This window comes from Danio rerio, chromosome 13 (assembly GCF_052040795.2).
Source record: "Danio rerio strain M-AB ecotype USA chromosome 13, GRCz13ab, whole genome shotgun sequence".
NCBI lineage: Eukaryota > Metazoa > Chordata > Actinopteri > Cypriniformes > Danionidae > Danio > Danio rerio.
Window position 1 is genome coordinate 37739330 of NC_141033.1, and position 16556 is coordinate 37755885.

At 42.5% G+C, this 16556-nt stretch overlaps 2 protein-coding genes across 6 annotated transcripts in view; both read right to left on the bottom strand.

Annotated features, from left to right (window-relative positions):
* Positions 1-498: 498 nt before the first annotated feature.
* LOC101882067 (uncharacterized) overlaps positions 499-16556 on the bottom strand; it is a 180357-nt gene continuing 164299 nt past the window's right edge. For all 5 annotated transcript variants that reach the window (XM_087279566.1, XM_087279565.1, XM_087279569.1 and 2 more), the window contains 2 exons: positions 13327-13511; positions 499-1319 (listed from right to left, as the gene is read on the bottom strand). In XM_087279566.1, the coding sequence (XP_087135692.1) occupies positions 1166-1319; positions 13327-13511 (339 nt within the window). In that variant the 3' untranslated portion in view covers positions 499-1165. The remainder of the gene's footprint in view (positions 1320-13326; positions 13512-16556) is intronic.
* Positions 5848-10465, bottom strand: LOC147841154 (uncharacterized). The gene is made up of 2 exons (XM_087279570.1): positions 6226-10465; positions 5848-5863 (listed from the first exon to the last, which is right to left on the bottom strand). Exon 1 carries the CDS (start codon positions 10399-10401, stop codon positions 7921-7923), a length of 2481 nt encoding a protein of 826 aa, XP_087135696.1. The 5' UTR covers positions 10402-10465; the 3' UTR covers positions 5848-5863; positions 6226-7920.

Here is a 16556-nt window from a genome sequence, read left to right on the forward strand (position 1 = left end):
GCTTTGAGCGGGGCTTCCGACTGAGCCGAGCCCAGTTTGATGAACTGTTATAGGTGTCGGCAGGAGGATATCCCCCAGGGCACCAAAAACAGGCTCTATGTCATAATAACACCCCTACAAGAGAAAGCCTGATTGTTTCACGTGGTGTGAATGTCCACTGCAGTTCAGATTTTACAACTCGAGCGATCCACATGAAATGCGTCATACAAGCGCTAAGCGTATCAATCATGAAAAACGCTCAACCCATACAGATTTTTTCGCACAAATCACGCCATTCATGCTGCCTCATTCGTGCGTATTGTGCTGCAGAATATCTATTCACGTCTTAACATTAGCTTAACATGTAAATCTCTTGCGCTTGACGCTTCTTCCGCATCTGGTGTGAACGCAGCATACATTGTGCAATAAAAAGTTGAAAGTGAAAATAAGAAATATATTGTGGTTATTATTATATCAATGATCATTAATAAAATAAATAAAAGAGAAAAGACACCATCATGCATTGAAATCATTTTATAATCAAGTTGAATCATAAGCCAAATTAATAATCACACCTATATAAAATGAACATTGTGTTAATACATGAGAGTTGTTGATATTTTACGTGTTGCTCCTCAGGTGAATCCTTGAAATGAGGAGGCACTGTGTCATGGAAATAAATATGCCCGTTCAAAAAGAGATCAGCTTTGATATTTGTATTCTCATTAATGTCAGTCTTACAGGAAGTTTCCTTGCCTTCTTTTTCACCGCAGCTGCCTTCTCAAACAACATACCACGTGAACATTTTGACAGTGATTTATTTTGCTATCTTGACCTTCATGGTTGAATGCAATTTAGAACTCAAAATGCTCTTTTTCCATTGCAACTGCCATTTTTATGAGCAGCTTTTGACTGATCCACCCATTAATTGAGACTATGGCTAGTACATCTGTATCAACCCGAAAACATGAGGTCATTTCCACCCCAAAAAATAAAACTGCCCAACAATGACCTTAAGATTATAATGTAGGGTGACCCTATAAGTCTCTTTTTTTCCTAATTGTATAAAGTGGGATAATATGTCAGGATATGAGTGTGTAAGATGTATCTGCAGAAAGACAGGAATGAAAGTCAACAAAATACTGTGTTAAGTAGGTTTACATTATACGTATTTATGTCCAGGTGGTCACTTAGAGCTGACGTCTGTCTGAGGAGGCAAAGAAAGCTTTTCTTCTGTCAGCCTGCGTAGAACAATGATGTGAGCAGTGTGTGTGTCTAGCAGCGTCTCCAGTTCATCCTCACTGCTCCCCAAAACACACACTCCATTCACCTCCACCAGCCTGAAACACACACAAACATCGTGTACCTATTTTATGTGGTAATTTGGCAAGGTTAGACACAATAAAGAAATACAAACACATTCCTACTACTTAGAATGTACTAGTAGAAAGTACTAGTTATAATGTATAGTTATTAATATTATTAATATTATTATTTATGCTCCAGGTTTTAAATAACAATCTTAAAGCATTTTAATTAAAGAAAGAACGTGACAGCTTTGAAATTTGGAAAATATAAATAAGGGTAATGTACATTTAAAATTGTGTGAAAAATGTTCATACATTACATTGTTTAATTTGTGTCTAAGCAATAAAATAATTACTATCATATACTTTAAGCATGGTTTACAGAAGTAATGGACTACAGTGCCATTTATCTTAGTTTAAGATCACTAGATTTTCCTGTTTGTCTTTTATTACTTTTTTACATAATACAATTTATTTGATCACTTATTCTTTTATACTTTAATAAACACAGCTAAGGTCATACAGGTCTGGTTAATGTTAAATGTTTCACCCATATTTTGCTATTTTATTTCCACATAAGATATCTCAAATAAAGTACAGAAAACACTTTACCTGCCTGCAATATGACTTCTGTGGAGATAAATGAGGAAATTACATCTGTGTATGTGTTTATACAGTAGGCATATGAACACACACACACAAAAAAAAAAATAAAAAAATAAATAAATAAAATATATATATATATATATATATATATATATATATATATATATATATATATATATATATATATATATATATATATATATATATGATTCATTGGATTTATCTAATTGTTGTGAACAATTTGTTTGGGCTGAATTTAAAAGAGCCCCTATTATGGGTTTTTGAAAATGACATTTTATGCAGTGTGTAACACAGCACTAAGTGAATGAAAACCTCCAGCTGAGGTTTAACGAAATAGTTGACTCAATTAAATAAATCAAGATTGGTTCGGATCTTTTGCTTAAACACATCAGCGTTGATACAGTACATATATATAGTTCCAGATACGGTAAAATGTGAACGCACCTATCCTTCAGACACTAGCAGATCAGATTGAGATTCAGCTGCGAGAATATAGGGTTAAAGTTCATTTTTATTTCACAACAGTAGCCAACCCACTGGTGTGTTTGTTCCTGTCATTTTTTTTATTTTTAATACAACCTATATTTGATAACCTATGCTGCAACGTGGGATTCGCAAGATGTTTGCTATTAAATGAAGGAGCAGCAGAGACTTATGTATGGGTCTTTGTCAGACTTTGACTTTGTCAGTAGCTAGAGTTCAAATGGACCAGTTTTCTCTTTTACCCGATCACAACCTGTAAGTGTAATTAAAATTATTGCCTTCTTTGTGTAGTTTGCAATATATGTGTGTAAATGTGTGTAATAAATTGTAATCACCCTGCACAGCTTGTAATCACTTATCTATTGTAGATCAGTGCTTGTATTGTATCTCTCAGGTTAAATCTTTATTGGGCTGTTCACATATTGTGTCTAAAACGCGACGAGTGCTTCTTCCTTTAACAATTTTAATGTATTTCTCACTACTCCAATCCTCTGCTGTTGCTCTGTCCACCATCAGCTGTTCCTCACACGCGGCACAGTTCATTTTCAAAATAGTTCAACTTTTTGTCACTGTGTGGATTAATATTGAATGTAAGTCATTGTTATGACTTAGAGTTAGGGTTAAGAGTAGAGTAATATGCTTGTGTTTAACTGCATTGCTTTATTGCATTCCTGCATTGGGCTCTACTTTCTGCTACTTCATACTGTAGCCGTAGTGGGCATTTCTTTCTGTCTCGTGCTGAATGCAGTCGACCAATTACAACAAGCTCGGTCCAATCAGCAGATTAGCTTTACGCTAAGGAGTGGGTTGGGAACAAATGAATTGCTGAACAAATCATTTGGAAGTCGTTTGGATAATTAGGTAAAAAATTAATGCGTATTATAACACAATGAAAGTGTTTTTTGACCTTGGATGCATATTAGCCTGTTGCTGGAGACTCCAAAACTAAATTATGACCTTTTATAATGCAAAATAGGGGCTCTTTAAATTCAGCCCACATTAATTGTTTGCAACAACTTTGCAGAAATCTTTTCAGTACATATTTTATATTTATGTAAAAATAAATCCTTCCTACAATGTAAATAGGTTTCAGTACTCAGTAATTGACTAAATAATTAACAACATTTACTTATTGTATGAGTTTGGATTAGGATTAGTCCAAATAATTATACATAATTACCCTTATTACTTTTGTAAGTACATGTAGCATTGTACCCAAAGCATTGTGAAATATTGTTAACACTAATCAAATTTGTATATTAAATAACTGCAAAATTGCACTGCTGAAAAAAGCAAAAAAATTTAAAGCTAAAGCTTTTTAGTTTTAAAACAGTTAAAACTGTTTTAGTTTAAACAGTCCATTAATTCATGATCAAGGCAGGACATTTGTAGAACACACTTTCTATGTAATTAAAGCTTCAGTATGTTTATAGATTAAATGAACTGATTGTCAGCCTGCTCAATTGTGTACATTCATTAGCGTTTATTTAAAGTGTTACTGGGAAAAAAGCAAAGTGACATCAGCTTTGAAGAGGTTTGCCAGATGTTTGGTTATAAACAACCAAAAAACATGCAGTTCCACAGATTCCTCTTTTCCACTGGGTGCATATGCTAATTTTTATTATGTTTTTCTCCTCTCTCCCTTTGCTCCTCATCCACCACTTAATTATAACTTGTACTTTAATTGTGCTGATGTATATGCATTTGCAAAAGCATGGTTATGAGTTCTGTAAAACCCAGCTCAAGAAGTTGAATACTTAATCTGCAAGGCCATGCATTATTCATGTTTTTATCTGTTCCTTTTGAGTAGCCATCCAAGTTTTACATTTCAGTGTTTTCCTGTTATGCTCCCTGTCTCCTACAAATTTCCATAGCAACAGGGGAAAAAACACAGGAGCTGATGGAACCTCTGTGATCCTCTCTGCTCTTAAAGGCTGGAAAGTTTGGGATGTTTCTTGGCATGCTTTGTGTAAGGCCAATTAGAGGCCTAATTCGTCAAAACATCTATTGCATTAAAATGACCTCTTTGATCTCGCATTCTTTCACATTTAAGTTGAGTAATTCTCAAAGGTTAGAGTGGGTGGAAATCTCCTAAAGGAGTAGACTGCCCAAAAATATTTCAGTTTTCATTTTGGGTGAACTTTTCCTTTAAGGTAAGACACTGGAGGTGGAAAAACAAACAATGAACAAACAAACAAACAAAAATGATTTTCAACATTTCAACATTTGTCTCTAAATCAGGGGTGTTCAAATTTTTTCTTATGAAGGGCTAAAAACCAAACTTGATATTAATATACATATAGCAAACTGTATTACATTAAAGTTGCTATACTATTTAATTTAATATAATGTAAAAATATATAGAAAAAGTAATAATTTAATAGTATTAATAAGTAAAATTCCCAGAGATGGGTAGCAGCTGGAAGGGCATCCGCTGCGTAAAACATGTGCTGGATAAGTTGGCGGTTCATTTCGCTGTGGCGACCCCAGAATATTAAAGGAGCTAAGCCAAAAAAAAAAAAAAAAAAAGGTAAATAATAATTAAATATTTTACATTTTATAATGTACTTGTTACAATAAAACCATAAACAATCTCATTTATACCACAATGGAGTTCAATGTTTTGTTTTTTTATTCACAAAAAGAATACATTTTCATTTGATAGTGAAATATGTGTCCTAATACTGTTTTTAGCAACGTGTCACACATATATATCTGTTAACATTTAAAAATAATGTTTTAGGGTTTCATGACCCTTAAAAAAACCTGATGAATTCACATCTAATTAAAACATTTCATTTCATTTCAGTTTTTTTTTTTTTAACAAACAAACAAACAAAAGCTTATGTTAAATTAGAAATAACAATCTCTGTTTGAATGATTCAACCTTCCCCATCATTTTTCAATTGTTGGTGGGCCAAATCAAAAGTTACCATGGGCCATCTTTGGCCTGCGGGCCCTAGTTTGGGCATCTTTGCTCTAAATGATTGATTGCATTAAGAATCTAAAATAATGTTTAAATATGCTAATTATACATCATAATTATTTTTTATTAAATCCACTAAAAACACTACAAAGATATTATTTCAGCATGTTCCACACTCAAGCACAACTTTGTTTTTAAAGCAAGTCGTAAAAAACTTCTTTTGTTCTGAGATTTTTATGGTTGCTGCTTATAGGATGTAAACACTGTAATAAACTTTAATCTATGAAAGCCTATTTCTGCCATTTAAGAAAATAAAATAGCAGGCATAAAAAGGTCGAAATCATGTCATACTTGACTAATAAACTAAAGCATACTCAAAATAATGACTAAATTGAAATTATTACTCAAAGAGTCCTAATCATAACATAAAAAAATAAATTATCTTGTAAAAAAAAATCTTACTTAATAACACAATAGACTGTGAATACAGACATTTCATTAACTTAAAAGTCATAATTAGGAGATAAAACGTTCGAGGTTACTAAAGTAACCCTTCGTTCCCCGAGGAGGGGAACGGAAGCACTATAAGTGGATTTGATTTGTAAAATCCACGCATTGGGAGGATTCGGATCAGAAGCCGCTTGTCTGGAGAGTATTGAACGGGCCAATGAATGAAATTAATTGGCAGCGTAAGCTTGCGCAGGTGTGCGACATCTGCAATTATCTCAGCATATAAGCACACCTGAAGCCAGTAGACGCCATCCTTTTAAGCTGAAGAGACTTTCAAACAGCTAAGGGACAGTCATTATGGCGACGGAGTATAGTGCTTCCGTTCCCCTCCTCGGGGAAAGAAGGGTTACTTTAGTAACCTCGAACGTTCCCCTTCGGGGGGAACTTCAGCACTATAAGTGGATTTGATTTGTAAAATCCACGCATTGGGAGCCCATTGAAAGCGCCATAATGACTGCACCTTACCAACACCCCCGATGAGGAGATAGTCAAGCAAGCGTGACGCACCCACATCATGGGGGGCGCGGTCCTCCAACGTGTCCCTGGCCCTAATTTATCCTACTTCAACAGAAGTTTTACGGATTTAGATCTATTTTTTGGGAAGTCGTGAGCATCTAGATAATTCTAGGAAATACGACAGTACGTTGGGAAGCGTGCAATCCCGATAGGGAGGACGCTGCGGAGGCCATCCGTTACCCAAGGGGGGGATAGATGGCAGAATTTACATATGGACTAGCCCTAAAAAGGGGGAGTACGCATAGCAAAAGAGTGGTTAGCGGAGAGGGAAGACACGGGTCCGCCCAGGGGGGGGACTTAACCGTGGCGGAATAAGCATATGGGATCGCCTAGTGGGGATCACGCATAGCAGGCACCTATACCCAAAACGCGGGCTGACCAGCGGGCAGACCTACAACGTAGTGGGCCAGCAAGTGACTCCTCCGCTGAGTCAGTGCTGGGGGCCACGGAGGAATCTGCAGGGCTCACCTGACGGGGAACTTTACTGACAGATAAAAAAGGCGCACGTACCTCCGTGTTAGGGAGAATGGCGCAGCAAGCGTGTTTCAACACCCTACCGAGTTGTCTCCTCAATCACCAAAGGGTTACCTAATACCCTTGAGGAAACCGGCTCCACTCGCAGATTGTAAAACCTTGCAAATGTGTTGGGTGTCGCCCAGCCCGCAGCTCTACAGATGTCTGTTAGAGAGGCGCCGCGTGCACGCGCCCAAGAGGATGCAACGCTCCGAGTGGAGTGTGCACGAACTCCCGGGGGACACGGCTGACCTCGACTCGAATAAGCGAGTGAAATGGCATCCACAATCCAGTGGGATAATCTTTGTTTTGATACGGCACTTCCCTGCTGCCGACCGCCATAACAGACAAAGAGCTGCTCAGATGATCTAAAATTCTGAGTACGGTCCACATAAATGCGCAGAGCGCGAACTGGACAAAGTAAAGAAAGGGCTGGGTCTGCCTCCTCCGGGGGCAGCGCTTGCAGGTTCACTACCTGATCTCTAAAGGGGGTGGTAGGAACCTTGGGCACATAACCGGGGCGGGGTCTCAGGATGACGTGAGAGTAATCCGGCCCGAATTCCAGGCACGAGTCACTGACCGAAAATGCCTCCAGGTCCCCGACCCTCTTGATGGAGGCCAACGCAACCAGCAGAGCTGTCTTCAGGGACAGAAATCTTAGAGATACTGATTCGAGTGGCTCAAAGGGATCGGATCGCAGACTCGTGAGAACGAGGGCGAGATCCCAAGAGGTCATGAGAGGGGGGCGAGATGGATTAATTCGCCTAGCACCCCTAAGGAACTGGATGACCAGGTTATGCTTTCCCACGGTGCCGCCAGCTACCGCGCTATGATAAGCGGAGATGGCGGCCACGTAAACCTTGAGAGTGGAGGGCGACAGCCTGCTGTCCAACTTCTCTTGAAGGAAAGAGAGCACAACACTAATCTGGCAATTTCGGGGGTCTTCTCTGCGAGAGACGCACCATTCAGTGAATAGACTCCACTTCAGGGCGTAGGCGCGCCTCGTGGAGGGGGCTCTAGCCTGAGTGATGGTATTAACCACCGCAGTCGGTAGGTTACCTAAGTCTTCCTCGCGTCTAGGGACCACACGTGGAGGTTCCAAAGATCGGGGCGAGGGTGCCAGATGGTGCCCTGTCCCTGAGAGAGTAGGTCCTCTCTCAAAGGGATCCGCCAGGGGAGGGCCGTCGCGAGGAGTGAGAGCTCTGATATCCAGGTCCGGTTGGGCCAAAGGGGTGCAACTAGCAGAACCTGTTCCTCGTCCTCCCTGACCTTGCACAGAAACTGCGCGAGCAGGCTCACTGGGGGAAACGCATACTTGCGCATGCCCCGAGGCCAGCTGTGGGCCAGTGCATCCGTGCCGAGAGAGCCCTCGGTCAGGGAAAAAAACAACTGGCAGTGAGCGTTCTCGGGGGAAGCAAACAGATCGATCTGGGCCTCCCCGAATCGCGCCCATATCAGCTGAACAGACTCGGGGTGGAGTCTCCATTCTCCAGGACGTAACAGCTGTCGTGAGAGCGCATCGGCTGCACGATTGAGCGTGCCTGGGACGTGAATGGCGCGAAGCGATTTCAGCCGCGGGTGACTCCAGAGGAGCAGACGGCGGGCGAGCTGAGACATGCGGCGAGAGCGCATACCCCCCATGCGGTTGATATACGCCGCCGCCGTCATACTGTCCGTCCTGACCAGCACGTGTTGCCGCTCCAGCACCGGTAAAAAGCGGTGGAGAGCGAGGAACACTGCCAACAGCTCTAGGCGATTGATATGCCAATGCAGCTGGGCACCCTTCCAGAGGCCCGCAGCCGCATGCCCGCGACACACGGCCCCCCAACCCGTGTTGGAAGCGTCTGTTGAAACAACAACATGGCTGGACGCCTGTCCTAGAGGCACACCGGCCTGTAGGAACGAGGGGTCGTTCCAAGGGCTGAGGGCGCGGCGACACAGCGCAGTAACCGAGACCCGGTGTGTGCCCGCGTGCCATGCGCGTCTGGGGACCCGATCGTGAAGCCAGTGCTGAAGTGGTCTCATATGGAGCAACCCGAGCGGCGTGACGGTGGCTGCGGATGCCATATGCCCCAGGAGCCTCTGAAAGAACTTCAGTGGGACCACTAGTTTGCTGTCGAGCTCCCTCAGACAGTTCAGCAACAGGCGAGCGCGTTCCTCGGAGAGGTGCGCTACCATGGTGATCGAGTCCAGCTCCATGCCGAGAAAAGAAATCCTCTGCACGGGGGCGAGTTTGCTCTTTTCTCGGTTGACCTGAAGCCCCAGTAGGCGGAGATGCCGAAGCACCTTGTCCCTGTGCATAATCAATTGCTCCCGCGAGTGGGCTAAAATCAGCCAGTCGTCGAGATAATTGAGTAAGCGAATGCCCGCGAGCCGAAGGGGCGCTAGGGCACCCTCCGCGAGTTTGGTGAAGACCCGCGGAGACAGAGAGAGCCCGAAGGGGAGGACCTTGTACTGCCACGCTCGACCCTCGAACGCAAACCGCAGAAATTGGCGGTGGCGTGGAAGAATGGAGACATGGAAATACGCGTCCTTCAGGTCTATGGCTGCAAACCAATCCCGAGGACGAACGCATTGGAGAATGCGCCTCTGCGTGAGCATTCTGAACGGCAGCCTGTGCAGACAGCGGTTCAAAACGCGCAGATCTAGGATTGGCCGTGACCCACCGCTCTTTTTGGGTACGATGAAGTATGGGCTGTAAAACCCACTCTCCATCTCGGCTGGAAGAACCGGCTCGATTGCACCCTTCGCCAGGAGGGCAGCAATCTCCTCTCGCAAGACAGGGGCGGACAGGGGGTTGACCCTGGAGAAATACACGCCCGTAAACTTGGGGGGCCGTTTCGCGAACTGAATCGCGTAACCGAGTCTGATTGTGCGTATGAGCCACCGCGAGGGGCTGGCCCGCGCTAACCAGGCAGGCAGAGCCCTCGCTAATGGAGTCATCGCTACAATCGCTGACGTACCAGCGGTGGGGCAGCGCGGAGTGGGTGTGCTGATCCGGGAAGCACGAGGGTCCCGCGGAAGAGCTGGAGGAGAGCGATTCGCTCTGGCTCCGCACCCTGACTCCGGAGAGGGGGCTGGAGGGCTGAGGGAAGGGAGACCGTCCCCCCAGCGCTCGTGAGCCACTGGCGAAGCACGTAGAGTCTGCGAGCCGGAAGGCAGCGCGTCCCGGACTGGCAGAACTCGTGCAGTCACATCCGGGGAAGGGAAAAAGTGCTCTTTTACTGATGTTTTGGTGGCACTGAAAAGTACCGTTGTTATCGGGGCCCCGCCCTCCAGCGGGGAAAGAGCAAGTTTCCTCTTCTCCGGATGGCCTGTCTCAGGGACGCTTCGCGGTCCGTTTACCGGACTTAACGGCGCCCTGGGCAGGAGGGGCTGCCTGCTTTCGAGGTGAACGCCGCGCCCGCTTGGCCGGAGGCGCAGGCGGGGGCGGGGCAGCACTCGTTGGCGGGCGCCCTCGGCGAGGAACAGCGGAGGTGGATGGCTCGGCGGGCGGAGCGGGCTTACGGCCACGCCGATAGATGACATTGCCCATCGCATCCGACTGCTCTTTCACCGCCTTGAATTCCTGGGTGAATTCACCGACGGTGTCGCCGAACAGGCCAGCCTGGGATATGGGCGAGTCAAGAAAGCGAACTTTGTCAACGTCGCGCATATCGGCCAGGTTTAGCCAGAGGTGGCGTTCCTGAACCACAAGTGTGGACATCGTCCTCCCCAACGCACACGCGGCGGACTTAGTAGTCCGAAGAGCATAGTCGGTCGCGGTGCGCAGCTCATGTAATAAGCTTGGGTTGGACCCGCCCTCGTGCAGCTCGGCCAGCGCCTGCGCTTGGTAGCGCTGGTAGGTGGCCATCGCGTGCAAAGCAGAAGCAGCCTGGCCCGCAGCCTTATAAGCTCTGGCTCCGAGGGAGGCAGACAACCTACAGGCTTTGGACGGGAGGCGGGGCAAACCCCGCCACGTAGAGGCGCCGCGCGGACAAAGATTGACCGCGATAGCGCGCTCCACTGACGGGATCGCCTCATACCCCCTGGCAGCTCCGCCGTCAAGGACGGTGAGGGCGGAGGCACACGCAGCACGGGCAGAGAAAGGTGCCCTCCAAGACTGCGTGAGCCTACTGTGCACTTCCGGGAAGAAGGGGACGAGAGGCTTCGAAGGCTTCGCCTTCTGGTCCTCTACGTAGCACCCATCTAGTCGGTCCGGCCGCGGAGCTGGGGGATAAACCATCTCCAACCCCACGGCCGAAGCAGCCCGGGAAAGCACGGCTAACATGTCCGCTTCAGGATCCGATTTGACAGCGCTTACCTGCCCGGAGGGGGCGAGCGGGTCCGGATCTTCGTCGGACAGTGAAAGCCCACCCTCCAATGCCGCGGAGGACATCTGATCTCCGGTGTCAGCGAGTGTAAGAGCTACCATCTGGTTAGACGGATCACTCTCACCACCCGAAGCTTGGATGGAGCGCCGTGAGGAGCGAGAGGTCCGCGAGCCCGTGGGCGGCGGATTATCTCCCGCTGAAACCCTCAGATCTGCCCGAGCGCCCGCTGCTTTTTTAGAACAGGAGGCAACTGGGGTGGCTCGCTCTCTTGCGAAAGTTAGCCGCGATCTTAGCTGTGCAACGGTCATGGCATCGCAATGACGACATGAACCGCCCGCGAGCACCGCATTAACATGCTGGACCCCCAAACATGCAATGCAATGATCGTGTCCATCATCCGGAGCCAGGAAACCCCCGCATCTAGAAACGCACAGTCGGAGCGCCATCCTGAAAAGGACGTGCTGCACGACTGTGTTGCTCTTTTAGGAAAGTTGCAACTATACGCACCGCTCTGGAGGACCGGACCCAAAGAACCGTAGGCAAGGGAGTAACCCAGCTCGACCGTCTGCCACCGCGAAGACCCACTCTGGACCGGGAGACACACTCGTTCGCTCTGAAGTGCTGATCAGCAAGAGGAACCCTCATCGACTCACTCAGAAAGGATCTGAAGCGAAAAGGATGGCGTCTGCTGGCTTCAGGTGTGCTTATATGCTGAGATAATTGCAGATGTCGCACACCTGCGCAAGCTTACGCTGCCAATTAATTTCATTCATTGGCCCGTTCAATACTCTCCAGACAAGCGGCTTCTGATCCGAATCCTCCCAATGCGTGGATTTTACAAATCAAATCCACTTATAGTGCTGAAGTTCCCCCCGAAGGGGAACATTGAAATTATGACATAAAAAGTTGAAATTGTAACTTAAAATGTCTACAATGTACAATAAAAGTACAAATAAGAAATACATTTTGGGTATTTAAAATGCATCATCGTGCATTGAAATCATTTTATAATATGTATGCATACAGTGTATTACATTTTTAAAATTTATATAAAATGTATATAAAATGTACATATATATATATATATATATATATATATATATATATATATATATATATATATATATATATATATATATATATATAGGTGCATTTAAACAAAAAAAAAAGATTTATTAAACAGATATATTTATTAAAATAATATTTTACTAATAGAAAATCTTTAGAATTGGAAACATAATACATTTAAATTCATGCAAAATATTGCAAAAATTACAATTTCAAACTACAACATTTCAACAAAATTGTAAATCATTTTTGTTTCTCTTGATTTTTGCTGTTTTTGAAAATTGTATTTAATCATTTTTCATAACATAAATTTAGGCTACTTATTTTTGAACTATTGTTGTAAGTTATTTTGTTAGATTAGCTCCGGATTTGGCTTCAGTACTGACTGAACTAATGTATATGCACAAATAAGATATTGTATAGCATCCTATAGAAAATATTAATTTAAATGGGAGATTTGAGGGCGGTGTACTCATATATGCTGAGCAATGTATGCATATTGCAACCTTGAAAAGTAAAAAAAAAAGGTGTATTGCAGTACAAAAACCTAATTAATTGGCAGTATATTTTCTGTTATTTTACACACTTAACTATATAACATATCTTACATATTTATATAATATCTCTTACATATTATATTATTTCAAACTGCTAAAATGTCAATAAAAGTCACTTAGAGTTAACCATAGAGTTAAAAGTCGACAGAGCAGAGATCAAGGTCCCATAATGCATTTCACAACCGCACATAAATGGAAATCACAAAAACACATTCCATTTCACAAAATATGAAAAGTGTTAATTAACACATATTTTTAAATTGTGGCACAAAAATGTTAAAATCAGATGAAGTCAGATTCAAAAATGTTGTATTTTTTCTTTGTGTTTTAAGACATATTAGAGTCAAATGGTTTTTACCGAGAAGATTTATTAGACAGAGAAACAATTCCCAGTTTTGTTGTCATGTTGTTAGGCAAATGTAAATTGATATAATATGAATAAAGAAAAATCTCTAAATGAACAGGTGTCTTCCACAAAATGATTGAGTAATATTTTTGCTGCAGGTGCTGTTTGTGCTGACTGGTACCTGTCATTCAGACAGAGACTAGTCCCCTCGGTTTGTACCACCACCAGGCCCTGGCCCTCATCCCAGCGAGCAGAGAAGGCGTAATGACCGTCTGAGTCTGCTTTCTCATTGGTGGCCACAAGCATGACAGGAGACTGCAGAGAGACCAGCTGGGACAGAGAAGGACTCTTTCTCTCGGCTTTCTCCTACAGGAAAGAGGAAAAAAAAAAACTGTTGAACAAGCATCAAAAGCAGCATGTAACTGGTGGGTCACCCCTGTGAGGCACATATCTCGTTTTATTGGAGTTTTATAGAAAGAACTGGAGAGCCAGAGAAACAAGCTTGTCACAACACTCGTCCTTGAAACAACAGTTTTACGAGTGCGAAGTGTTAAAGCTGACAGACTCCCTAAATGACCGCTGAACAAATAATGAACTTGATAATTCAAGTTAACAAAATTTTAAATAAAGAAGTTTTTGGAGTCTGAAGTAAGATTTGAGGAACACTAATACTATAAATACTGTTAATACTATAAACTGAAAAAAAGCTGTGTATATAATTTATTTTAGCAAGTTGCAAAGACAATAAAATACATATACAAATATAAAACATAACATTTTATAAGTTATTTTCCAATATACTAGTATTCAAGTGCACATTAAAGACTTAACTAGATTTATTAGGTTAACCAGGCAAGTTAAGTTAAAAAGGCAAGTCATTAGACAACATTGCCTTGATCTGAAGCCAATCTAAATATATATATATATATATATATATATATATATATATATATATATATATATATATATATATATATATATATATATATATATATATAATTGTTATTATTATTATTATTATTATTATTATTATTATTATTATTATTATTATTAAGGGGGCTAATAATATTAACCTTTTCAGCGAAAATATAGAGTTTTTTTTGTCCCAGCCAAACTTAAATAAATTTGATTTTCTTCAATAAGAAATATATAACAGGAAATATGTGAACTAGGGTTGTGCGTTTGATTAAAATCAGACTGAAATCACAATTTGGACATGCGCGATGTCTAAATTGCCTTAAAGCACGATTTTCCCGCAGTATGCCATTTAAACCAATCATAACACAGCGCGCCTAAACAGCGCAAGAACAGGAGACTGAATAGCCTGCATATAAAGGGATGGGTGAGTTCAGCACAGGAGGACTTGGTGCCAAAAAAAGGCAACATCTGTGGTGTGAAATTACTTGGGATACAGGAAGGCTGATGTATCGCAGAACCAGGTAATTTGTAAGTTAGTCATATATTGCATCTAAAAGTGTGTGGAAAGCGTGAGGAGCGTCGCTTCCTTCAGTATTTTCAACATGCTTTGCGGTGGCACTCCTTTGTCGTTGTTAGGCGAGGCTTTCTCAGAGGATGACAAACTAACAAAACATTGCTGCAGTACTAAGGTAAAAAGCGTGTTTGCAAAACTGTTGTAATAAAAACTTTCTTGTGCATTAATCCAGCATTTAATAATAATTTCTGAATGGCTTTTTCTGAGACACTGAAGTAGCTTAATGAAAAAAAGCTTTAAACACAAGAATAAATAATGTTTTAAACATGAAAAACAATAATTTAAATCAAAATAATATTTTAAGATCTTTTATATGTATTTTGGTCAAATAGTTGCAGTCTTAGTTAACTTTTTCCAAACTTTAACAGGTTCAACTAAAATAACTAAAAAGTAAAATAAATAACACCTATAACATGCGTTACGTTCTAAATAAAGCAGCATCAGATCCCAGAGGTCCCATGAGGTTAAATGGATCCTAATTTCTACTTATTCCTAAATTAAAATAAAACAACCTTTCTAGCCAGCGCACCGTGTTTGTTTATGGGCATACACAATTTCAGGCATTGTGTGTATCAATGGCGGAAATGGGAAGAGCTGACGTGATGTGCGCTCTGCTAGGAGAATTCTATGGATTACCTAGCGAGACAACATTTGTTTTCAAAATGGGTCGGAGGTGCACCTTCCAAGCTTTATGCAGGTTTGTCTCTCATGTGCATCTCTCATGTATTCGTGAAGATTTCGCAGCTTTTTCTGACCACAGTTTACATGCAGCCTGTGCCTCACATGGAGGATTGTAATATCAAAGCCTCGCAGGCATGGCCGCATTAAAAATAATGAGCTCAGACTGAGAAACTAGACATAGAGTTGGTTTCATACTGATTACTTTATCAAGCAATATTTGTTTCAACATGCACTCGCTGCATTTAAAAGTAGACACTTTACACCTTCTATAGATATATGTCTCATGTCAGTGTTCTGTTTTCGCAGAGTTTCAGTGCATTTTAGTGACGCCTTTCTAAAAACAATTTGCGGAGAGAGAAAAGAAAGAGTGCCTACACTGCTTATTTTCCTTATTTTGCAAAAGCATACACTTTTGATGTTATTGTGAGTGTACACAAAAAAATAGACACCTAACAGATTTGATTGATGTATTGCTCTTATCTGTACGATTAAAACTGAAAGTTTAATCTAAGTTATTTTCAGCGTTATCAGGAGAAGAGGCCATAAAACTTGTATACGCGTTTTTCCACCTCAAGGGTTAAATGCAGAGCTCGCAATATTGTTCAAGAAAATCATGATTGGTTTCTTTTGCGCATATCGCACAGCCCTACTGAGAACATTTTCTTTGCTCTGTAAAACATCAAATGAAAAATAACCTATTAATATTGTCATAAGATACACGATGTGTTTGTAAGATTGGTTAAATAAAGATGCCAAAGTGTGTCATGACTCATGAATGATTACTATTAAGCATGCAGGATCACATATACGCACACCCTCAACCCAATAGCTGAATGCAGGAAGTGAGTGCAAAGATAGATGTGGAGTGATCAGGTTTCTCCGAACACACAGTAGAAAGCAGAGGTGAGGGCTGGAGACTCCTGGCGTGTGAAAGCCCTGCGGCCAAAGGCTACTGAGCCTCTCCCCAGACACGGGCACCAGACGACCCGCTCACACAGGAAACCCCCCTGCAGGACGGCTTACGAGCCCTTCTCACCCCAATGTTTGGATTCCCCAGGGCAGGACGCATAGCGCTATTATTTAAGAGGAGCAGCAAAAGGCCGGGTACTTAAGAATTAATCATTTCGGTCAACTTTCATTTGCTAGTAATGTCCTCCATCCCCTTATATTACCCTTGTGAGCTGGCCGCAGAGCAAAGAGAGCACACCGAACAATGGAAATACAGCATATGACTTGGC

Bases quoted from the DNA above. Each gene is read 5' to 3' on its own strand.
- LOC147841154 (XM_087279570.1), bottom strand. From the start codon at position 10,401: ATGCGATGGGCAATGTCATCTATCGGCGTGGCCGTAAGCCCGCTCCGC.